The sequence below is a fragment of the Bombina bombina genome, chromosome 1 (assembly GCF_027579735.1).
Source record: "Bombina bombina isolate aBomBom1 chromosome 1, aBomBom1.pri, whole genome shotgun sequence".
In the NCBI taxonomy this organism is placed as follows: domain Eukaryota; kingdom Metazoa; phylum Chordata; class Amphibia; order Anura; family Bombinatoridae; genus Bombina; species Bombina bombina.
This window is the reverse complement of record NC_069499.1, coordinates 1,406,746,331-1,406,771,994: the sequence shown is the minus strand read 5'-3', so window position 1 is coordinate 1,406,771,994 and position 25,664 is coordinate 1,406,746,331. Positions and strand designations below refer to the sequence as shown.

General features: G+C 41.3%; 1 protein-coding gene across 1 annotated transcript in view; it reads right to left on the bottom strand.

Annotated features, from left to right (window-relative positions):
• IQGAP3 (IQ motif containing GTPase activating protein 3) overlaps positions 1 to 25,664 on the bottom strand; it is a 297,924-nt gene that overhangs the window by 129,946 nt on the left and 142,314 nt on the right. The window contains exons 25-29 of the mRNA XM_053705201.1: positions 4,269 to 4,432; positions 3,969 to 4,193; positions 3,638 to 3,778; positions 2,934 to 3,018; positions 2,609 to 2,835 (exon numbers count right to left, since the gene is read on the bottom strand). Coding sequence (XP_053561176.1) covers positions 2,609 to 2,835; positions 2,934 to 3,018; positions 3,638 to 3,778; positions 3,969 to 4,193; positions 4,269 to 4,432 — 842 coding nt within the window. The remainder of the gene's footprint in view (positions 1 to 2,608; positions 2,836 to 2,933; positions 3,019 to 3,637; positions 3,779 to 3,968; positions 4,194 to 4,268; positions 4,433 to 25,664) is intronic.

Here is a 25,664-nt window from a genome sequence, read left to right as displayed (position 1 = left end):
CAAGTATGTCATCCAATGGAGTCGCTACCTGTAAAGCCTCTTCCAGAGACTCAAACCAGTATGCCGCAGCAGCAGTAACAGGGGCAATGCATGCAAGGGGCTGTAGGATAAAACCTTGTTGAATAAATATTTTCTTAAGGTAACCTAATTTTTTATCCATTGGATCTAAAAAAAAAAAAAGCACAACTGTCCTTGACAGGGATAGTAGTACGCTTTACTAGAGTAGAAACTGCTCCCTCCACCTTAGGGACTGTCTGCCATAAGTCCCGTGTGGTGGCGCCTATTGGAAACATTTTTCTAAAAATAGGAGGGGAAGAGAACGGCACACCTGGTCTATCCCATTCCTTATTAATAATTTCTGTAAACCTTTTAGGTATTTGGAAAAACATCAGTACACACCGGCACTGCAAAGTATTTATCCAGTCTACACAATTTCTCTGGCACTGCAATGGTATCACAGTCATTCAGAGCAGCTAAAACCTCCCTAAGCAACACGCGGAGGTGTTCAAGCTTAAATTTAAATGTAGAAATATTAGAATCAGGTATCTTTCCTGAGTCATTAACATCACCCACTGACTGAAGCTCTCTTTCCTCAGCTTCTGCATATTGTGAGGCAGTATCAGACATGGTTCTTAAAGCGTCAGTATGCTCTGCATTTTGTCTCACCCCAGAGCTATCTCGCTTACCTCTAAGTTCAGGTAGTCTGGCTAATACCGCTGACAGTGTATTATCCATGACTGCCGCCATGTCTTGTAAAGTAAACGCTATGGGCGCCCTAGATGTACTTGGCGCCATTTGAGCGTGAGTCCCTTAAGCGGGAGTCAAAGGGTCTGACACGTGGGGAAAGTTAGTCGGCATAACTTCCCCCTCGTCAGATTCCTCTGGTGATAAATTTTTTAAAGACAGAAAATGATCTTTATTGCATAAAATGAAATCAGTACATTTGGTACACATTCTAAGAGGGGGTTCCACCATGGCTTTTAAACATAATAAACAAGGAGTTTCTTCTATGTCAGACATGTTTATACAGAATAGCAATGAGACTAGCAAGCTTGGAAAACACTTTAAATCAAGTTAACAAGCAAATATAAAAAACGGTACTGTGCCTTTAAGAGAAACAAATTCTGTCAGAATTTGAAAAACAGTGAAAAAATGCAGTAAATCAAACGGAATTTTTACAGTGTATGTAATAAGCTAACAGAGCATTGAACCCACTTGCAAATGGATGATTAACCCCTTAGTTCAAAAAACGGATCAAAAAAACGAAATAGACGTTTTTTAACAGTCACAACCAACTGCCACAGCAAGCTGTGGCCCTACCTTCCCCAATAAACGACTTTGGAAAGCCTTTGGGCCCTTTAGAGATGTCCTATAGCATTCAGAGGGCCTTTGAGGGAAGCTGGATGTCACAGTTTGTAATTTTAACTGCACCAACTGTAACTTTTATACTACAACAGTGGAAATTATTTCTAGTAAAAATTTAAGCCAGCCATGTGGAAAAAACTAGGCCCCAATAAAGTTTTATCACCAAAGCATATATAAAAACGATTAAACATGCCAGCAAACGTTTTATATTGCAATATCATAAGGGTATTACCCCTGGGAGTAAGCATGATACCAGTCGTTATTAAATCACTGTATTCAGGCTTAACTTACATTAATCCGGTATCAGCAGCATTTTCTAGTGTTTTCCATCTCTAGAAAAAAATATAACTGCACATACCTGATAGCAGAATAAACTGCACGCCATTCTCTCGCTGAAGTTACCTCATCTGTGTAATCCCCTCAGACATATGTGAGAACAACAATGGATCTTAGTTACAACCTGCTAAGATCATAGAAACCTCAGGCAGATTCTTCTTCTATTTACTGCCTGAGATAAAATAGCACAACTCCGGTACTATTTAAAAATAACAAACTTTTGATTGAAGAAAATAAACTAGCTATATTTAACCACTCTCTCCTACAACGTCCTTGCTTGTTGAGAGTTGCAAGAGAATGACTGGCTATGACAGTTAGGGGAGGAGCTATATTACAGCTCTGCTGTGGGTGTCCTCTTGCAACTTCCTGTTGGGAATGAGAATATCCCACAAGTAATGGATGATCCGTGGACTGGATACACCTTACAAGAGAAATTAGGACAACAAAATCTAAACTAAAATAAACTAACTTTTGAAACAAAAAAGCATGCACTCTTTTTTCCCAGCAATGAAAACATTGACTATGAACCTTATCATTTGACAAATCTATCTTGGGCTCTCATAAAATCAAATTCTATTAAAAGGGGCATAATTAAAGTTTCACGATTCAAAAAGAGCATAAAGTTGCGCTCATAAATGTGCACATGCAATGAGCACTATACATCAGCAGCATATGCTCTTCTGGAAAGAAGCAAAATTTTCAAAGGAAACTAAAAAAAAAACTCTAATTTTGACTTTTACGTACCTATAAAATGTGATTCATAGTTTTTGTAGTATTTCCAGTTTTGTACCCATACGGTATCACCCAAAAATCAAACTAGAATTAAAGAATGTCTCAAACAACAATAGGACAATTACTTTAACTGACAGATTACAATCAAATAAAATGAATACATAAAAACACAAACCTGAATTTGAAGTGTGTCTCTGCTAGATACTGATTCACAATTCCTAGGTGAGAATCATCAAACATTTTGTTAGCTGCAGCGTGCTGGAGGACTTTTGCAATGGAGCCCAGTGTACGTCTCTGATCCGGATGAAGGGTCCCTCCAGCAGATATGTCTACAATGTCAAAGGCATCTGGTGCTACCACTGCTGGGTTCATGAAGCGATAATACAAAAGGTTTCCTACAATCTGCAAAAAATAAATACACAGTTGTTACATTTAGGAAGGATGACATATCCTTTTCCACTGTTCTGGAAGTTTCACAAGTAAAGGAAAGTTGTATGTACCTTGTGGATTTCTTCCTCTTTGGCTTTTGGAAATTTTTCCATTAAAGAATTCTTTAGCACTTTAGCAACATAACGCATTCCATAGCTTAAAAAGAGAACCAGAAAATAGCTTCAACAGGCAAGGACAATGCGGAGCAAAACATATGCTAATTGCAATAGCATTTGAATAATATCTTGAGAAACTATAAAGTTCAATATATCTTTGAATCCAAGGCTGGTATTAATACACAATTATTAACAAGCCCACATAGATCATATTGACTCTTGCTTTGATTAACTGTAGTTTAACAGGCACAAATAAAAGAAGAATACAATTTAGTTAAGAATTAACTGTGCTTTCCTTATCCACTAAAAACAGCAAAATATATAAAAAAAAAAAAAACATATCAAGAAGTCAAAAAACTTTAAAGATAGGGTTTAAAGATATATTAGAATTACATACATTACAACGGTCACATACATTGGGTGAACTCTACAGTTTGCAGCGTATCTATACAACCAAGTTGAAGAGAAAGTTTACATTACTGCTCAAAAAAGTCAAAATTTACTGGATTTCCATTGAAAAATACAGCCAAAAACTGTACAATCCATCTCGCCAATTATATATTGGCTGTTAATTTTTTTTTTTTTTTTTTTTTTTTTTTTTTTAATCATTATTGTTACAATAAATAAAAATATTACCCAACACATTAAGCAGTACTCACGGTATTTGGTCCACATTGGCAACAATAGTAGAGAAGAATCTGTCTGTAACAGCAATGAGATTACGCACAGAAATGTCTAAACGTCTTTGAACTTCTGGATGAGTGAGGGCTTGTTCTGGCGTTACGTCATAGGGAAGCTGGCTGTAAAAAAATTAATATTAACTAACTGCAAGGACATAGAAGAAGTGAAAATCACCTTATTCAGAATTTAAACCCAAGAACCTTTGGCTACATCATGCTTTAAAAAAGGGAGATAATAAACCTTTATCACTTAAATACATTTCTAAAAAAAAAAAAAAAAAAAAAAAAAAAAAAGTTATATTTATCTCACCTTTTCTTGCCAGTCTGTGACTCCATTTGGTTGACCCAGCTTTTGTAGATTTCTACTGGGTTGATACGAATATTAAGAGATTTGTCCTGTATCACTTCTTTCACAACATTGCCCAGAATCTGCCGCAATGCATTCTGACCACGTGCACTGCGATAGAAGCTCACCAACAGACGAATGACTGTTGGATTTCCTGTTATAATATCTTGTACCCGGTCAACTTTAGAGCTACAAAGATAGAAGGCCATTAATAATTTTGTTCTAGGTGTCATACAAGGGACTCTGACAGATAGGAGAACTTACTTTATTTCCTCCTGTAGAGCAGTACGGAATAATTTCAGCAGTAAGTAGGCTTCTCTGCGATTGGAAGCGTAGTTATACAAAGTGAAGGTAACCGACTCCATAAATTTGGTGGACTTGTTCTGAGGCATCTGAAATATTAGCTTGGCCATGTAGTCGGGCTGAGTCTTAAGAAAGAAGAGCAAGTATCTTCAATAACTTGTAAAAACACAACCACCGAAATAATGAAATTAAAAGGCTGATTTCAGTGATAAAAAACAATCAAACTATAAGACTCCTCGACAGTCACACAGCTAGGTCATTGCAAGGTTCCTAGTGCTAAAAATGTTAAGCCTTTAATTATATATAGGAGGAGGCAAAGAACACCCCAGCAAAGCTTTAAAGGGACACTAAACCCAATTTTTTTCTTTAATGATTCAGATAGAACATAATAATTTACTCCTATTATAAAAAAAAAAAAATTTGTTCTCTTGCTATTTTTATTTAAAGAGCGGGAATGTAAAGCTTAAGAGCCGGACCATTTTTGGTTGAGAACCTGGGTTATGCTTGCTTATTGGTTTGCTAACTGTATCCACCAATAAGCAAGCACTATCCATTGTGCTGAACCTAAATTGGGCTGGCTCCTAAGCTTTAAATTCCTACACTTTAAATAAAGATAGCAAGAAAACGAATAATTGATAGGAGTAAATTAGAAAGTTGCTTAAAATTGCATGCTCTATCTGAATCATTGAAGAAAAAAGTTGGGTTTAGTATCCCTTTAAGTATCCTCCCACTTTCCACAATCCCCAGTCATTCGGCCGAGGAAATATGGCAATAGAAGAAGAGGACACAAAGGGTATAGAGGTGCCTGAAGTTTAGAAAATGACAAAAAAACAATATAAGCCGTCTCAAAATTTAGAACAGGGCGGGTCGTGGACTCTCGATGCCAGGAAAGAAAATAATTTATCCGGTAAGCATAAATTTTGTTTTCTTTCCAATGGCATGGAGAGACCACAAATCCATTCAATTACTAGTGGGAACCAATACCCAAGCTAGACGACACAGAACGGAAGGGAGGGAGAACCAGACAGGCGAACCTAAACGGAACGCACCTCCTCTGAAAGAACTGTCCTCCCAAAAGAAATATTAGTAGAGTTAAAAGTATGCAACAAAGGCCCAGTGGCCGCCTTGCAGATCCACAGAAGCCCTGTTTTTAAAGGCTTCCGGAAAAAGACAGCCCTAGAGAATGGAGCCGATATCCTCTCAGGAAGCTGACATCCAACTGTCTCATAGGGCAACCGAAATATACTCCTCAACCAAAATGAAAGAGGAGGACGCGGCAATCAGGCCCACCTTCATGGAAAAAAAAAAAAAAAACTACCAAAAGGGCAGAAGAGTAACGAAAATCCGTAGCGAGCACGAAACAGACAACCCTTCCAAAAAGAAGGCAGGAAGGCACAAAGAAGGAACCATTCGAAAAGGAATCCTAATCCGGAATAACAAAAATGTCTTACCCGCAAGGAAAAAGGATAAGGATCACACTCTAGAGCTAGAAGCACCTAGACTCCACAATCTTTCCAAGACAATAAAATTACAGGATGCCTAGGCTCAAATTGAGTCTACTGCAAAACCTGAAGAACAAAATTAAGACTCCAACGTAGCAACAGAATTAACACCATCCGGATTCTAATCAGGGTCTGAACCAAGGACCAAACATCTGGTAAGCAGCCTAACTTTTATGAAAAAGAACAAAGAACTGACCCAACAGAAAACTGACAAGACCTTCTCCAGCCCCTCCTGGAGAATACAGGTTCTCTCCATAAATTCCAAAGGTACCCCAGGGGGACGCACCAGTAAATGAATGTGCGTCCAATCTATAGAAAATCATGTGAGAAACCAGCTTACGAATCTGGATAAAAAAAAAAAAAAAAAACTTAGTTTATACTAAACTAAGCATACAATCCTCAGCATCAGAGATTTAGATTGGATGTAGAATAAAGACCATGAAAGGCAATAGTGAGACTACGCCCTCCGAAGGATGCGAGAAACCACCTTCATTGAGAAGGAACTTTATGTTCCTCCCTGATGTATGATATAAAACACTGCAGAAGAGTTGTCCGATAGAAGACTGATAAACCGGAACAAACTCAGAGAGGGATCCGTCTAACAGGACCTTCAAAATTGTTCTCAGCAAAAAAACAAAAAGAAAAATAAAATAAAAAAAGTAAAGAAACCCAAATTGCTCCCCAGCCTAAAGGCCGGCAGCAGTGGAAACAATCTCCCAGAATGAACTCAAGGAGTATAAGTCTTGAGGCAAAAAGATCCTAGAAAGAGTCACCAAGACAAAGTCTCTCGTCAGGTAGTCAAGGCCGATCCATTGAGGGAGGTCCGAGTGGCCCCTATCCCAGGGAGAGAAAACGCTACAGAAGTCAAATAATATCTCTAGGGCAGGACTATTATCCCTTCCCTGCTATAATCATGGAGAATTTCAGCTACTAATACTAGCCCATACTCCTGTGCTCTTTCCATCACAGAAAATGCCTAAAAAGGTTATTAAACCTGGGGTTAATGGATAAAACACAGCTGGACTGCCAGGAAAAAATAGGCAGGTAGAAGTAAGCAATACTTGTTGTCTACAAGAACTTAGAATAACAGTAGAGAAACTACTAACCAAAAAACAACATTTATGCTTACCTGATAAATTTATTTCTTTTATGACATGATCAGTCCACGGATCATCTCAATTACTAATGGGAATACCTCTCTTGCCCTGCAGGAGGCCGCAAAGAGCACCACAGCAGAGCTGTTAAATATCACCTCACCTCACTCCCAACCCAGTCATTCGACCGAAGTAAAGGAGAGAAAGGAAGTAACAAGGTGCAGAGGTGTCTGAAGTTTATAATAACCAAAAAACCTGTCTCATACAAAAAAACAGGGCGGGCCGTGGACTCATCGTGTCAAAAAAGAAATAAATTTATCAGGTAATGACACGATGAGTCCACGGATCATATTAATTACTAATGGGAACCAATACCCAAGCTAGAGTACACAGATGATACGGGAGGGACAAGACAGGGAACCTAAACGGAAGGCACCACTGCTTGAAGAACCTTTCTCCCAAAAGCGAGAGAGAAGACCAAGTGGAAGACTTGCAAATCTGTTCCACTGAAGCTTCATTCTTGAATGTCCATAAGGAAGCAACAGCCCTTGTGGAATGAGCCGTAACTCTCTGGAGGCTGCTGTCCAGTAGTCTCATATGCAAAACGTATGCTACTCTTCAGCCAAAAAAAGATAAGTAGTTGTGGGTTTCTGACCCTTAGGTTTTCCTGAGAAAACCACAAAGGCGGCAGAAGACTGACGAAAATCCTTAGTCGCCTAAAAGGTAAAAAAACTTTAAGGCACGGACCACATCCAAATTGTGTAGAAGCTGTTCCTTCTGAGAAGAAGGATTAGGACACAAGGAAGGAACAACAATCTCCTGATTAATGCTCCGATCAGAAACAACTTTAGGAAAAAATCCTAATTTAGTACGTAAAACTACCTTATTTGAATGAAAAATTTGATAAGGAAACTCGTACAACAAAGCTGAGAGCTCTGACCTCTGCGAGCAGAGGAAATGGCAACAAAATATAAAACTTTCCAAGATAATAACTTAATATCTAAGGAATGTATAAGCTCAAACAGAGCCCCTTGAAGAACTAAAATAAGCCTCCATGGAGGAGTAACGGAGTGGAACATAGGCCTGATCCTGACCAAGGTCTGACAAACAGATTGTACATCTAGAACATCTGTAACACATTTGTCACACATTTGTGTAACAGACTAGATAAGGCAAAAATTTTACCCCTTTAGGGTAACTTGTCGATAATCCTTCCTCCAAACCCTCTTGGAGAAAAGACAAAATTCAAGGAATCCTAACTCTACTCCAGGAGTAGCCCTTGGACCCACATCAAGAGAGATATATACGCCATAACTTATGGCAATTCCTTCTAGTACAGGATTATGAGCCTGAATCATGGTCTCTATGAGCAAATCTGAAAACCTTGCTTAGATGAAAGTAAGCGTTCAATCTCCAAACAATCAGCTTCAGAGAAACTAGATTTGGGTGAAGGAAGGGCCCTTGAGTTAGAAGGTCCTTCCTCAACGGAAGACTCCAAGGTGACACAGATGACATGTCCACTAGATCTGCATACCAAATCCTGCGAGGTCAAGCCGGTGCAATGAAGATCACCGAAGCCCTCTCCTGCTTGTTTCGAGTAATGACCCGAGAAAGAGAGCAAACGGAGGAATTAGGTATGCTAGTCTGAAGGTCCAAGGAACCTCCAGGACGTCTATCAGAACCACCTGAGAGTCCCATAACTTCGAACCGTACCTCGGAAGTTTGGCCGTCTATCGCGATGCCATAAAATCTAGTTCCGGCTGACCCAATCTGAGAATCAGCTGGAAAACACTTCCTGATGGAGTTTCCACGGATGAAAAGTCTGTCTGCTGCGGAATCCCACCTCCCAGTAGTCCACCCCTGGGATGTGGAACGCCGACAGACAACAAGAGTGGACTTCCGCCCACTGAATTATTTTGGTTACCTCTGTCATTGCTAAGGAACTCCTCGTTTCTCTCTGAAGATTAATGTAACCCACTGAAGATATGTTGCCCGCCTGGAACCTAATAAGCTGGACCAAGGCTAACTGGGGCCAGGCCAGAAGAGCATTGAAGTTCGCTCTCAGCTCCAGAATGTTATATGGGTAGAACAGACTGACTGATCACCAACTCCCTGAGCCTTTAGGGATCCCCAGACTGCTCCCCATCCTAGAAGGCTGGCATGCATTGTCACAATCACCCAAGATGATCTGCAAAATTAGGTTCCCTGGGAGAAATGATCCAGAGCCAATCACCAATCAAGAATACCTCGTCTCCTGCTCCAGAATCGGGGAGACAAGTCCGCACAGTATGAGGAGAAACCGAGCAAACGGGATGATGTCCATTTGTCGCCACCATCAACCGATTACCTCCATGCACTGAGCCACTGATGGCCAAAGCGTTCGAAGAACTCCGATTTCCTGACTTCTGACAGAAAAAACATAATTTATGTAAGAACTTACCTGATAAATTCATTTCTTTCATATTAACAAGAGTCCATGAGCTAGTGACGTATGGGATATACATTCCTACCAGGAGGGGCAAAGTTTCCCAAACCTTAAAATGCCTATAAATACACCCCTCACCACACCCACAAATCAGTTTAACGAATAGCCAAGAAGTGGGGTGATAAGAAAAAAAGTGCGAAGCATATAAAATAAGGAATTTGAATAATTGTGCTTTATACAAAAAAATCATAACCACCACAAAAAAGGGTGGGCCTCATGGACTCTTGTTAATATGAAAGAAATGAATTTATCAGGTAAGTTCTTACATAAATTATGTTTTCTTTCATGTAATTAACAAGAGTCCATGAGCTAGTGACGTATGGGATAATGATTACCCAAGATGTGGATCTTTCCACACAAGAGTCACTAGAGAGGGAGGGATAAAATAAAGACAGCCAATTCCTGCTGAAAAACAGAATTTATGTTTACCTGATAAATTACTTTCTCCAACGGTGTGTCCGGTCCACGGCGTCATCCTTACTTGTGGGATATTCTCTTCCCCAACAGGAAATGGCAAAGAGCCCAGCAAAGCTGGTCACATGATCCCTCCTAGGCTCCGCCTACCCCAGTCATTCGACCGACGTAAAGGAGGAATATTTGCATAGGAGAAACCATATGTTACCGTGGTGACTGTAGTTAAAGAAAATAAATTATCAGACCTGATTAAAAAAACCAGGGCGGGCCGTGGACCGGACACACCGTTGGAGAAAGTAATTTATCAGGTAAACATAAATTCTGTTTTCTCCAACATAGGTGTGTCCGGTCCACGGCGTCATCCTTACTTGTGGGAACCAATACCAAAGCTTTAGGACACGGATGAAGGGAGGGAGCAAATCAGGTCACCTAAATGGAAGGCACCACGGCTTGCAAAACCTTTCTCCCAAAAATAGCCTCAGAAGAAGCAAAAGTATCAAATTTGTAAAATTTAGAAAAAGTGTGCAGTGAAGACCAAGTCGCTGCCTTACATATCTGATCAACAGAAGCCTCGTTCTTGAAGGCCCATGTGGAAGCCACAGCCCTAGTGGAGTGAGCTGTGATTCTTTCAGGAGGCTGCCGTCCGGCAGTCTCATAAGCCAATCGGATAATGCTTTTAATCCAGAAGGAGAGAGAGGTAGAAGTTGCTTTTTGACCTCTCCGTTTACCAGAATAAACAACAAACAAAGCCAAAGTTTGTCTGAAAACCTTAGTAGCTGCTAAGTAAAATTTGAGAGCACGAACTACATCCAAGTTGTGCAACAAACGTTCCTTCTTTGAAACTGGATTAGGACACAAAGAAGGCACAACTATCTCCTGGTTAATGTCTTTGTTAGAAACAACTTTTGGAAGAAAACCAGGTTTAGTACGCAAAACCACCTTATCTGCATGGAACACCAGATAAGGAGAAGAACACTGCAGAGCAGATAATTCTGAAACTCTTCTAGCAGAAGAAATTGCAACCAAAAACAAAACTTTCCAAGATAATAACTTAATATCAACGGAATGTAAGGGTTCAAACGGAACCCCCTGAAGAACTGAAAGAACTAGGTTGAGACTCCAAGGAGGAGTCAAAATTTTGTAAACAGGCTTGATTCTAACCAGAGCCTGAACAAAGGCTAGAACATCTGGCACAGCTGCCAGCTTTTTGTGAAGTAACACAGACAAGGCAGAAATCTGTCCCATCAAGGAACTTGCAGATAATCCTTTTTCCAATCCTTCTCGAAGGAAGGATAGACTCTTAGGAATCTTAACCTTGTCCCAAGGGAATCCTGCAGATTCACACCAACAGATATACCAAATTATGTGGTAATTTTCTGGTTACAGGCTTTCAGGCCTGAACAAGAGTATTAATAACAGAATCTGAGAACCCTCGCTTTGATAAGATCAAGCGTTCAATCTCCAAGCAGTCAGCTGGAGTGGGTCGAACGGACCTAGAACAAGAAGGTCTCGTCTCAAAGGTAGCTTCCATGGTGGAGCCGATGACATATTCACCAGATCTGTATACCAAGTCCTGCGTGGCCACGCAGGAGCTATCAAAATCACCGACGCCCTCTCCTGATTGATCCTGGCTACCAGCCTGGGGATGAGAGGAAACGGCGGGAACACATAAGCTAGTTTGAAGGTCCAAGGTGCTACTAGTGCATCCACTAGAGCCGCCTTGGGACCCCTGGATCTGTACCCGTAGTAAGGAACTCTGAAGTTCTGACGAGAGGCCATCAGATCCATGTCTGGAATGCCCCACGGTTGAGTGACTTGGGCAAAGATTTCCGGATGGAGTTCCCACTCCCCCGGATGCAATGTCTGACGACTCAGAAAATCCGCTTCCCAATTTTCCACTCCTGGGATGTGGATAGCAGACAGGTGGCAGGAGTGAGACTCCGCCCATAGAATGATTTTGGTCACTTCTTCCATCGCTAGGGAACTCCTTGTTCCCCCCTGATGGTTGATGTATGAACTTGGCCCTCGCTAGCTGAGGCCAAGCTTTGAGAGCATTGAATATCGCTCTCAGTTCCAGAATATTTATCGGTAGAAGAGATTCTACCCGAGACCAAAGACCCTGAGCTTTCAGGGATCCCCAGACCGCGCCCCAGCCCATCAGACTGGCGTCGGTCGTGACAATGACCCACTCTGGTCTGCGGAAGGTCATCCCTTGTGACAGGTTGTCCAGGGACAGCCACCAACGGAATGAGTCTCTGATTTACTTGTATCTTCGGAGACAAGTCTGAATAGTCCCCATTCCACTGACTGAGCAGGAACAGTTGTAATGGTCTTAGATGAATGCGCACAAAAGGAACTATGTCCATTGCCGCTACCATCAAACCTATCACTTCCATGCACTGTGCTATGGAAGGAAGAGGAACGGAATGAAGTATCCGACAAGAGTCTAGAAGTTTTGTTTTTCTGGCTTCTGTCAGAAAAATCCTCATTTCTAAGGAGTCTATTATAGTTCCCAAGAAGGGAACCCTCGTTGACGGAGATAGAGAACTCTTTTCCACGTTCACTTTCCATCCGTGAGATCTGAGAAAGGCCAGGACAATGTCCGTGTGAGCCTTTACTTGAGGAAGGGACGACGCTCGAATCAGAATGTCGTCCAAGTAAGGTACTACAGCAATGCCCCTTGGTCTTAGCACCGTCAGAAGGGACCCTAGTACCTATGAGAAAATCCTAGGAGCAGTGGCTAATCCGAAAGAAAACGCCACGAACTGGAAATGCTTGTCCAGGAATTCAAACCTTAGGAACCGATGATGTTCCTTGTGGATAGGAATATGTAGATACGCATCCTTGAAATCCACCTTGGTCATGAATTGACCTTCCTGGATGGAAGGAAGAAGTGTTCGAATGGTTTCCATCTTGAACGATGGAACCTTGAGAAACTTGTTCAAGATCTTGAGATCTAAGATTGGTCTGAACAGATTGGAGTAGAACCCCATCCCTTGTTCTCCTAATGGAACAGGATGAATCACTCCCATTTTTAGCAGGTCTTCTACCCAATGTAAGAATGCCTGTCTTCTTATGTGGTCTGAAGACAACTGAGACCTGTGGAACCTCCCCCTTGGAGGAAGCCCCTTGAACTCCAGAGAATAACCTTGGGAGACTATTTCTAGCGCCCAAGGGTCCAGAACATCTCTTGCCCCAGCCTGAGCGAAGAGAGAGAGTCTGCCCCCCACCAGATCCGGTCCCGGATCGGGGGCCCGCATTTCATGCTGTCTTGGTAGCAGTGGCAGGTTTCCTGGCCTGCTTTCCTTTGTTCCAGCCTTGCATAGGTCTCCAGGCTGGATTGGCTTGAGAAGTATTACCTTCCTGCTTAGAGGACGTAGCCCTTGGGGCTGATCCGTTTCTGCGAAAGGGACGAAACTTAGGTTTATTTTTGGTCTTGAAAAGACCTATCCTGAGGAAGGGCGTGGCCCTTGCCCCCAGTGATATCAGAGATAATCTCTTTCAAGTCAGGGCCAAAGAGTGTTTTCCCCTTGAAAGGAATGTCAAGCAATTTGTTCTTGGAAGACGCATCCGCTGCCCAAGATTTTAACCAAAGCGCTCTGCGCCACAATAGCAAACCCAGAATTTTTTCGCCGCTAACCTAGCCAATTGCAAGGTGGCGTCTAGGGTGAAAGAATTAGCCAATTTAAGAGCACGAATTCTGTCCATAATCTCCTCATAAGAAGAAGAATTACTAATAATCGCCTTTCCTAGCTCAAACTAGAAACACGCGGCTGCAGTGACAGGGACAATGCATGCAATTGGTTGTAGAAGGGAACCTTGCTGAACAAACATCTTTAGCAGACCTTCTAATTTTTTATCCATAGGATCTTGGAAAGCACAACTATCTTCTATGGGTATAGTGGCGCGCTTGTGTAGAGTAGAAACCGCCCCCTCGACCTTGGGGACTGTCTGCCATCAGTCCTTTCTGGTGTCGACTATAGGAAAACAATTTTATAAATATGGGGGGAGGTACTAAAGGTATACCGGGCCTGTCCCATTCTGTACTAACAATGTACGCCACCCGCTTGGATATAGGAAAAGCTTCGGGGGGCCCCGGGGCCTCTAAGAACTTTTCCATTTTACATAGTGGTTCTGGAATGACCAGATAATCACAATCATCCAAATTGGATAACACCTCCTTAAGCAGAGCGCGGAGATGTTCCAACTTAAATTTAAAAGTAATCACATCAGGTTCAGCTTGTTGAGAAATGTTTCCTGAATCTGAAATTTCTCCCTCAGACAAAACCTCCCTGGCCCCCTCAGACTGGTGTAGGGGCCCTTCAGAAACCATATCATCAGCGTTCTCATGCTCTACAGAATTTTCTAAAACAGAGCAGTCGCGCTTTCACTGATAAGTGGGCATATTGGCTAAAATGTTTTTGATAGAATTATCCATTACAGCCGTTAAATGTTGCATAGTAAGGAGTATTGGCGCACTAGATGTACTAGGGGCCTCCTGTATGGGCAAGACTGGTGTAGACGAAGGAGGGGATGATGCAGTACCATGCTTACTCCCCTCACTTGAGGAATCATCTTGGGCATCATTTTTACTAAATTTTTTTATGACATAAAATACATATAGTTAAATGAGAAGGAACCTTGGTTTCCCCACAGTCAGAACACAATCTATCTGGTAGTTCAGACATGTTAAACAGGCATAAACTTGATAACAAAGCACAAAAAACGTTTTAAAATAAAACCGTTACTGTCACTTTAAATTTTAAACTAAACACACTTTATTACTGCAATTGCGAAAAAGTATGAAGGAATTGTTCAAAATTCACCAAAATTTCACCACAGTGTCTTAAAGCCTTAAAAGTATTGCACACCAAATTTGGAAGCTTTAACCCTTAAAATAACGGAACCGGAGCCGTTTTTATATTTAACCCCTTTACAGTCCCTGGAATCTGCTTTGCTGAGACCCAACCAAGCCCAAAGGGGAATACGATACCAAATGATGCCTTCAGAAAGACCTTTCTATGTATCAGAGCTCCACACACATGCAGCTGCATGCCATGCTGTCCTCAAAAACAAGTGCGCCATACCGGCGCGAAAATGAGACTCTGCCTATGCTTTGGGAAAGCCCCTAAAGAATAAGGTGTCTAAAACAGTGCCTGCCGATATTATTATATCAAAATACCCAGATAAAATGATTCCTCAAGGCTAAATATGTGTTAATAATCAATCGATTTAGCCCAGAAAAAGTCTACAGTTTAAATAAGCCCTTGTGAAGCCCTTATTTACAATCGTAATAAACATGGCTTACCGGATCCCATAGGGAAAATGACAGCTTCCAGCATTACATCGTCTTGTTAGAATGTGTCATACCTCAAGCAGCAAGGGACTGCAAACTGTTCCCCCAACTGAAGTTAATTGCTCTCAACAGTCCTGTGTGGAACAGCCATGGATTTTAGTTACGGTTGCTAAAATCATTTTCCTCATACAAACAGAATTCTTCATCTCTTTTCTGTTTCTGAGTAAATAGTACGTACCAGCACTATTTGAAAATAACAAACTCTTGATTGAATAATGAAAAACTACAGTTAAACACTAAAAAACTCTAAGCCATCTCCGTGGAGATGTTGCCTGTACAACGGCAAAGAGAATGACTGGGGTAGGCGGAGCCTAGGAGGGATCATGTGACCAGCTTTGCTGGGCTCTTTGCCATTTCCTGTTGGGGAAGAGAATATCCCACAAGTAAGGATGACGCCGTGGACCGGACACACCTATGTTGGAGAAATAATCCACACCCAAAATAAAGTTTAATGAAAAACATAAGCAGAAGATTCAAACTGAAACCGTTGCCTGAAGTACTTTTCTACCAAAAACTGCTTCAGAAGAAGAAAATACATCAAAATGGTAGAATTTAGTAAAAGTATGCAAAGAGGACCAAGTTGCTGCTTTGCAAATCTGATCAACCGAAGCTTCATTCCTAAACGCCCAGGAAGTAGAAACTGACCTAGTAGAATGAGCTGTAATCCTCTGAGGCGGAGTTTTACCCGACTCAACATAGGCAAGATGAATTAAAGATTTCAACCAAGATGCCAAAGAAAAGGCAGAAGCTTTCTGGCCTTTTCTAGAACCGGAAAAGATAACAAATAGACTAGAAGTCTTTCGGAAAGACTTAGTAGCTTCAACATAATATTTCAAAGCTCTAACAACATCCAAAGAATGCAACGATTTCTCCTTAGAATTCTTAGGATTAGGACATAATGAAGGAACCACAATTTCTCTACTAATGTTGTTGGAATTCACAACTTTAGGTAAAAATTCAAAAGAAGTTCGCAACACCGCCTTATCCTGATGAAAAATCAGAAAAGGAGACTCACAAGAAAGAGCAGATAATTCAGAAACTCTTCTGGCAGAAGAGATGGCCAAAAGGAACAAAACTTTCCAAGAAAGTAATTTAATGTCCAATGAATGCATAGGTTCAAACGGAGGAGCTTGAAGAGCTCCCAGAACCAAATTCAAACTCCAAGGAGGAGAAATTGACTTAATGACAGGTTTTATACGAACCAAAGCTTGTACAAAACAATGAATATCAGGAAGAATAGCAATCTTTCTGTGAAAAAGAACAGAAAGAGCGGAGATTTGTCCTTTCAAAGAACTTGCGGACAAACCCTTATCTAAACCATCCTGAAGAAACTGTAAAATTCTCGGTATTCTAAAAGAATGCCAAGAAAAATGATGAGAAAGACACCAAGAAATATAAGTCTTCCAGACTCTATAATATATCTCTCGAGATACAGATTTACGAGCCTGTAACATAGTATTAATCACGGAGTCAGAGAAACCTCTTTGACCAAGAATCAAGCGTTCAATCTCCATACCTTTAAATTTAAGGATTTCAGATCCGGATGGAAAAAAGGACCTTGCGACAGAAGGTCTGGTCTTAACGGAAGAGTCCATGGTTGGCAAGATGCCATCCGGACAAGATCCGCATACCAAAACCTGTGAGGCCATGCCGGAGCTATTAGCAGAACAAACGAGCATTCCCTCAGAATCTTGGAGATTACTCTTGGAAGAAGAACTAGAGGCGGAAAGATATAGGCAGGATGATACTTCCAAGGAAGTGATAATGCATCCACTGCCTCCGCCTGAGGATCCCGGGATCTGGACAGATACCTGGGAAGTTTCTTGTTTAGATGAGAGGCCATCAGATCTATCTCTGGGAGCCCCCACATTTGAACAATCTGAAGAAATACCTCTGGGTGAAGACACCATTCGCCCGGATGCAACGTTTGGCGACTGAGATAATCCGCTTCCCAATTGTCTACACCTGGGATATGAACCGCAGAGATTAGACAGGAGCTGGATTCCGCCCAAACCAAAATTCGAGATACTTCTTTCATAGCCAGAGGACTGTGAGTCCCTCCTTGATGATTGATGTATGCCACAGTTGTGACATTGTCTGTCTGAAAACAAATGAACGATTCTCTCTTCAGAAGAGGCCAAAACTGAAGAGCTCTGAAAACTGCACGGAGTTCCAAGATATTGATCGGTAATCTCACCTCCTGAGATTCCCAAACTCCTTGTGCCGTCAGATCCCCACACAGCTCCCCAACCTGTGAGACTTGCATCTGTTGAAATTACAGTCCAGGTCGGAAGAACAAAAGAAGCCCCCTGAATTAAACGAAGGTGATCTGTCCACCACGTTAGAGAGTGTCGAACAATCGGTTTTAAAGATATTAATTGATATATCTTCGTGTAATCCCTGCACCATTGGTTCAGCATACAGAGCTGAAGAGGTCGCATGTGAAAACGAGCAAAGGGGATCGCGTCCGATGCAGCAGTCATAAGACCTAGAATTTCCATGCATAAGGCTACCGAAGGGAATGATTGAGACTGAAGGTTTCGACAAGCTGTAATCAATTTTAGACGTCTCTTGTCTGTTAAAGACAGAGTCATGGACACTGAATCTATCTGGAAACCCAGAAAGGTTACCCTTGTTTGAGGAATCAAAGAACTTTTTGGTAAATTGATCCTCCAACCATGATCTTGAAGAAACAACACAAGTCGATTCGTATGAGACTCTGCTAAATGTAAAGACTGAGCAAGTACCAAGATATCGTCCAAATAAGGAAATACCACAATACCCTGTTCTCTGATTACAGACAGAAGGGCACCGAGAATCTTTGTGAAAATTCTTGGAGCTGTAGCAAGGCCAAACGGTAGAGCCACAAATTGGTAATGCTTGTCTAGAAAAGAGAATCTCAGGAACTGATAATGATCTGGATGAATCGGAATATGCAGATATGCATCCTGTAAATCTATTGTGGACATATAATTCCCTTGCTGAACAAAAGGCAATATAGTCCTTACAGTTACCATCTTGAACGTTGGTATCCTTACATAACGATTCAATCATTTTAGATCCAGAACTGGTCTGAAGGAATTCTCCTTCTTTGGTACAATGAAGAGATTTGAATAAAACCCCATCCCTTGTTCCGGAACTGGAACTGGCATAATTACTCCAGCCAACTCTAGATCTGAAACACAATTCAGAAATGCTTGAGCTTTCACTGGATTTACTGGGACACGGGAAAGAAAAAATCTCTTTGCAGGAGGTCTCATCTTGAAACCAATTCTGTACCCTTCTGAAACAATGTTCTGAATCCAAAGATTGTGAACAGAATTGATCCAAATTTCTTTGAAAAAACGTAACCTGCCCCCTACCAGCTGAACTGGAATGAGGGCCGTACCTTCATGTGAACTTAGAAGCAGGCTTTGCCTTTCTAGCAGGCTTGGATTTATTCCAGACTGGAGATGGTTTCCAAACTGAAACTGCTCCTGAGGATGAAGGATCAGGCTTTTGTTCTTTGTTGAAACGAAAGGAACGAAAACGATTGTTAGCCCTGTTTTTACCTTTAGACTTTTTATCCTGTGGTAAAAAAGTTCCTTTCCCACCAGTAACAGTTGAAATAATAGAATCCAACTGAGAACCAAATAATTTGTTTCCCTGGAAAGAAATGGAAAGTAGAGTTGATTTAGAAGCCATATCAGCATTCCAGGTCTTAAGCCATAAAGCTCTTCTGGCTAAGATAGCCAGAGACATAAACCTAACATCAACTCTAATAATATCAAAAATGGCATCACAGATGAAATTATTAGCATGCTGGAGAAGAATAATAATATCATGAGAATCACGATTTGTTACTTGTTGCGCTAGAGTTTCCAACCAAAAAGTTGAAGCTGCAGCAACATCAGCCAATGATATAGCAGGTCTAAGAAGATTACCTGAACATAGATAAGCTTTTCTTAGAAAAGATTCAATTTTTCTATCTAAAGGATCCTTAAACGAGGTACCATCTGACGTAGGAATGGTAGTACGTTTAGCAAGGGTAGAAATAGCCCCATCAACTTTAGGGATTTTGTCCCAAAATTCTAACCTGTCAGGCGGAACAGGATATAATTGCTTAAAACGTTTAGAAGGAGTAAATGAATTACCCAATTTATCCCATTCCTTGGAAATTACTGCAAAAATAGCATTAGGAACAGGAAAGACTTCTGGAATAACCGCAGGAGCTTTAAAAACCTTATCCAAACGTATAGAATTAGTATCAAGAGGACTAGAATCCTCTATTTCTAAAGCAATTAGTACTTCTTTAAGTAAAGAGCGAATAAATTCCATCTTAAATAAATATGAAGATTTATCAGCATCAATCTCTGAGATAGAATCCTCTGAACCAGAAGAGTCCAAAGAATCAGAATGATGGTGTTCATTTAAAAATTCATCTGTAGAGAGAGAAGATTTAAAAGACTTTTTACGTTTACTAGAAGGAGAAATAACAGACAAAGCCTTCTTTATGGATTCAGAAACAAAATCTCTTATGTTATCAGGAACATTCTGCACCTTAGATGTTGAGGGAACTGCAACAGGCAATGGTACATCACTAAAGGAAATATTATCTGCTTTAACAAGTTTGTCATGACAATTATTACAAACAACAGCTGGAGGAATAGCTACCAAAAGTTTACAGCAGATACACTTAGCTTTGGTAGATCCAGCAGGCAGTGGTTTTCCTGTAGTATCTTCTGGCTCAGATGCAACGTGAGACATCTTGCAATATGTAAGAGAAAAAACAACATATAAAGCAAAATAGATCAAATTCCTTATAAGACAGTTTCAGGAATGGGAAAAAATGCCAAATATCAAGCTTCTAGCAACCAGAAGCAAATGAAAAATGAGACTGAAATAATGTGGAGACAAAAGCGACGCCCATATTTTTTAGCGCCAAATAAGACGCCCACATTATTTGGCGCCTAAATGCTTTTGGCGCCAAAAATGACGCCACATCCGGAACGCCGACATCTTTGGCGCAAAATAACGTCAAAAAATGACGCAACTTCCGGCGACACGTATGACGCCGGAAACGGAAAAGATTTTTTGCGCCAAAAAAGTCCGCGCCAAGAATGACGCAATAAAATGAAGCATTTTCAGCCCCCGCGAGCCTAACAGCCCACAGGGAAAAAAGTCAAATTTTTGAGGTAAGAAAAATATGATAATTCAATGCATAATCCCAAATATGAAACTGACTGTCTGGAAATAAGGAAAGTTGAACATTCTGAGTCAAGGCAAATAAATGTTTGAATACATATATTTAGAACTTTATAAATAAAGTGCCCAACCATAGCTTAGAGTGTCACAGAAAATAAGACTTACTTACCCCAGGACACTCATCTACATGTTTGTAGAAAGCCAAACCAGTACTGAAACGAGAATCAGTAGAGGAAATGGTAAATATAAGAGAATATCGTCGATCTGAAAAGGGAGGTAAGAGATGAATCTCTACGACCGATAACAGAGAACCTTATGAAATAGACCCCGTAGAAGGAGATCACTGCATTCAATAGGCAATACTCTCTTCACATCCCTCTGACATTCACTGCACGCTGAGAGGAAAACCGGGCTCCAACTTGCTGCGGAGCGCATATCAACGTAGAATCTAGCACAAACTTACTTCACCACCTCCCTTGGAGGCAAAGTTTGTAAAACTGATTTGTGGGTGTGGTGAGGGGTGTATTTATAGGCATTTTAAGGTTTGGGAAACTTTGCCCCTCCTGGTAGGAATGTATATCCCATACGTCACTAGCTCATGGACTCTTGTTAATTACATGAAAGAAATCATCATTTATAGGGAATCAATTATGGTTCCCAAGAAGGTACCCTTGTCCAAAAGACTAAGAAACTCCTTACCAAAATTACCTTCCATCTTTGATATCGCAGGAAGGATAAAAACATTTCCGTGTGGGATCTTGCTTGAAAAGATGGCGCCTGGACTAGTCGTCCAGCTAGGGCGCCCCAGCAATGCCCTGTAACCGAAGTACCACCAACAACAAACCCAGAACCTTTGAGAAAATTCTGGGAGCTGTGGCAAGACCAAAGGGCAAAGCCACAAATTGGAAGTGTTTGTCTAGAAAGGCAAACCTTAGAAACCGGTGACTGTCCCTGTGAATGTAAACATGCAAGTACGCGTCCTTTAAATCCACCGTTGTCATAAATTGACCTTCTTGGACCCAAAGGAGAATGGAACGAATAGTTTCCATCTTGAAGGACGGTACTCTCAGGAATTTGATCAAACTCTTGAGATCTAAATAGGACTGAAGGTTCCTTCCTTTTTTGGGGAACCACGACCAGATTAGAATAAAATCCCAGACCCAGTTTCTGAATTGGAACAGGAACTATCACTCTTATCTGGCACCAGATAATCTTGAAAGCCAAAACCTTCCTCCTGCTGAGAGGAAGAAGTAGAATGATTCCCTTGAAATTTTGAAAGGAACGAAAAATGAATCCTAACCATAATAAATATGGTAAGCCTGAATCTTAGCTCCCCGCTCAATACTTGAAGGGAGCATCTGTAAGAGAGTAGCTGACAGACTTAAGGGCCTTTATATTATCCTGGGTTTCTTAGAGGGGAGTGTCTGTCTGAATAGAACAGAAAACGTATGAACCAGTATGCTGCCGCATAAGTGACAGCAGCAATACAAATCATAGGTTGCCATTTTTTAGCAACCCCTCTAACCTTTTTTCACTAGGATCCTTAAAGGAACAACTATCCTCTATGGAAATAGTAGGTCTCCCAGCTAGCGTGGAAAACAAAATTTATGCTTACCTGATAAATTTATTTCTCTTGTGGTGTATCCAGTCCACGTATTCATCCTTTACTTGTGGGATATTCTCCTTCCCAACAGGAAGTGGCAAAGAGAGCACACAGCAGAGCTGTCCATATAGCTCCCCCTCTAGCTCCACCCCCCAGTCATTCGACCGAAGGTTAGGAAGAAAAAGGAGAAACCATAGGGTGCAGTGGTGACTGTAGTTTAAAAATAAAAACCACCTGTCTTAAAATGACAGGGCGGGCCGTGGACTGGATACACCACAAGAGAAATAAATTTATCAGGTAAGCATAAATTCTGTTTTCTCTTGTAAGGTGTATCCAGTCCACGGATTCATCCTTTACTTGTGGGATACCAATACCAAAGCTTTAGGACACGGATGAAGGGAGGGAACAAGACAGGTACCTTAAACGGAAGGCATCACTGCTTGTAAAACCTTTCTCCCAAAAATAGCCTCCGAAGAAGCAAAAAGTATCGAATTTGAAAAATTTGGAAAAAGTATGCAGCGAAGACCAAGTCGCTGCCTTACAAATCTGTTCAGCAGGAGCCTCATATTTAAAAGCCCATGTGGAAGCCACCGCTCTGGTAGAAAGATTATGCTTTTCAGCCAAAAGGAAAGAGAGGTAGCGGTCCCCTTCTGACCTCTCCTCTCCAGAATAGATAACAAACAAAGAAGTTGTTTGTCTGAAATCCTTAGTTGCTCGTAAATAGAACTTTAAAGCACGAACCACATCAAGATTGTGTAACATACGTTCCTTCTTCGACGAAGGATTAGGACACAGAGAAGGAACAACAATTTCTGATTAATAACACATCCTTAGGAAGAAAACTGGGTTTGGTACGCAAAACTACCTTATCTGCACGGAACACCAGGTAAGGTGAATCACACTGTAGAGCAGATAACTCTGAAACTCTTCGAGCAGAAGAGATAGCTACCAAAAACAAAACTTTCCAAGATAAAAGCTTAATATCTATGGAATGTAAAGGTTCAAACGGAACCCCTTGCAGAACTGAAAGAACTAAATTTAGACTCCATGGCGGAGCCACAGATCTATAAACAGGCTTGATTCTGACTAAAGCCTGACTAAACGTTTGAACGTCTGGTACCTCTGCCAGACGTTAGTGAAAAAGAATAGACAAAGCAGATATCTGTCCCTTTAAGGAACTAGCTCTAACACCATATTCACTTTACACTTCCGATTGCTTAGAGCCGGCAAAGAGAATGACTGGGGGGTGGAGCTAGAGGGGGAGCTATATGGACAGCTCTGCTGTGTGCTCTCTTTGCCACTTCCTGTTGGGAAGGAGAATATCCCACAAGTAAAGGATGAATCCTTGGACTGGATACACCTTACAAGAGAAATTGTCCCTTCCACCTTGGGTATCCGCTATGGATAAACATCTCTTAAGATTAACAACCATGGTGTCGTCGTCCTGAGAAGCTAAAATCTCCTTAAGTAACAGACGGAGGTGTTCTAGCTAAAACCTCAAAGAAACTACTTCAGTATCAGCAGTAGGAATTATACTGTCAGAAACTGAGATTTTCTCCTCAGATGCTACCGAAGTATCCTCTTCCTCAGGCCTGGGAGGGGACTTGATAGCAACAACCGTGACAGAAACCTCGCTCACTGAATGATTAGTTTTCCTCTTGCACTCTCCCTGCAGCATGGGAAAAACCGACAACGCACCCGAGACCGTCTAGTACAAGAGGGAAGTGATGTCTTGCAAGATAACTCCAGGAGTCGTCGTGGAGGAAGCGCAGGGCACTGGTTGAATTATTATTATCGGTTATTTGTAGAGCGCCAACAGATTCCGCAGAGTTAGATGAATGGACGCTAAGTTTTTAGGACACTTGAGGAGAAGGCTGCAGAATATATTGAACATTGTCATAATGCATCTTGAACAGCATCCAAGACAATGCTGGCTCTGAAAAAGGTTTACCTCTGAACTGTAAAACAGCATACAGTATATGTAATATCTTTATTCACATTTTAATCCAATGGAAATTGAATATCCTAACTAGAGTTACTGTATCTTTAAATGTTAAAGGTAAATACCTAATTATGCTTTACAACTATTCCATTCACATTAGATATGTTAATTAACATGTTGAAGGGCCTGGACTGTCTGGATTCACAAATTGATTAACAAAATATTGGATGTCTTTAAAAAATTTTTTTTAAATAAACTGCTTTATTTTAACCAAAAATAATTCTGAAATGTTTAATACAGACATCCCTAGACCTCAGCTTAAGTCCTGCTGAGGTGTCTGCTTGCCACCAGATGGGGAACCAACACATAGTAAAATCTAGACTCCTTTTAAATAATGCCTTTAAAAACGGAATGTGAAGCCTCTCTGCTGCGTGACATAACGCAGCAGAGGAGACCCACCATCGCTCTCCGTTGCATGTAAAAAGGCGCGCAAACAATGTTGCGGAGCGGTGGGCGTATCCCGATAAACCTCCCGGGCGGCTAAAAACTCTGTAAAGATAGAGCCGTCAAAACAAACAACAACCATCATGGCGGTTTTAAGGGCTAAACCTCCCGGGCGGCTAGAAATGTAAATAAGCCGTTAGGAGTAGGAATTTACATGTATAAGCTAAGGCTAGAAAAACAAAGCCGTTGATAAGGCTTAACTCCCGGTCAGCTGGTGAATTACAATAAGGGAGTTGCTACCATAACCCAAAATTAAATATAAGAGCCACTTCTCCACGTCTCCAGTGCCTGCAGTAACTTCCCTGTGACTTATCTTGTGTCCATGTATGTAATAAAGTGCCAATTTTTCTGAGTACATACCCCAGAAAATAAAAGTTAGCACTTACCTTAGAAATCTGCCCGACAGTAAGGCAGCTCACCCGGCTTGTGAGGTCCTCTCCCTCACATTGGCCTGTGGAAACAAAAAGTACTGAGTAGTTCTCCCTCAGACTTTCACAAATAGGGCAGCATACAATCTATGAGAGGCGCAGTGAGAATTATGTCCCACCAGTTCCCATTGCTCTAAAGCCACCACTGCTCTATTGAAGAGACTGATATGGACTACGGCTACACCCTAGGACAAAGCAGCACAATCTTGCACTACTTTAAAAATAATAAACTCTTGATTGAAGAATCTTTTCTAACACCTGATTTACCACCTCCTTGCACTTAACGTAGGCAAAGAGAATGACTGGGTTGGGAGTGAGGAGAGGTGATATTTAACAGCTCTGCTGTGGTGCTCTTTTGCCGCCTCCTGCAGGGCAGGAGTGGTATTCCCATTAGTAATTAAGATGATCCGTGGACTCATCGTGTCATTAAAAAGAAATAGGTTATCCCCCAAAGGGAAAAATAAGTTAACTTGTTAGCACCTGGAAATCAAAAGGAAGCATGACCCAGATTTAAAGAAAGCAGCCACAGTAGGATTCAAACTCCAAGTCTTCAACTTGCTAGGCAGGGAAGTTATCCCTTGGTCACTAGTCCTGTCGCGATCAGAACACGCAACCTTCTGATCTTGAGTCAGACTCGCTATCGTTGCGCCACGAGGTCTGACTCCCCTCCAAGTACTAACCAGGCCTGCCCCTTGTAGCTTCCGATATCAGACAACCTCGTGTCAAAAAAGAAACACATTTATCAGTTAAGCAAAAATTTTCTTTTCTTTTTTTTAAGACACAATGAGTCCACGGATCATCTTAATTACTAATGGGATTCGATACCCAAGCTAGAGTGCACAGAT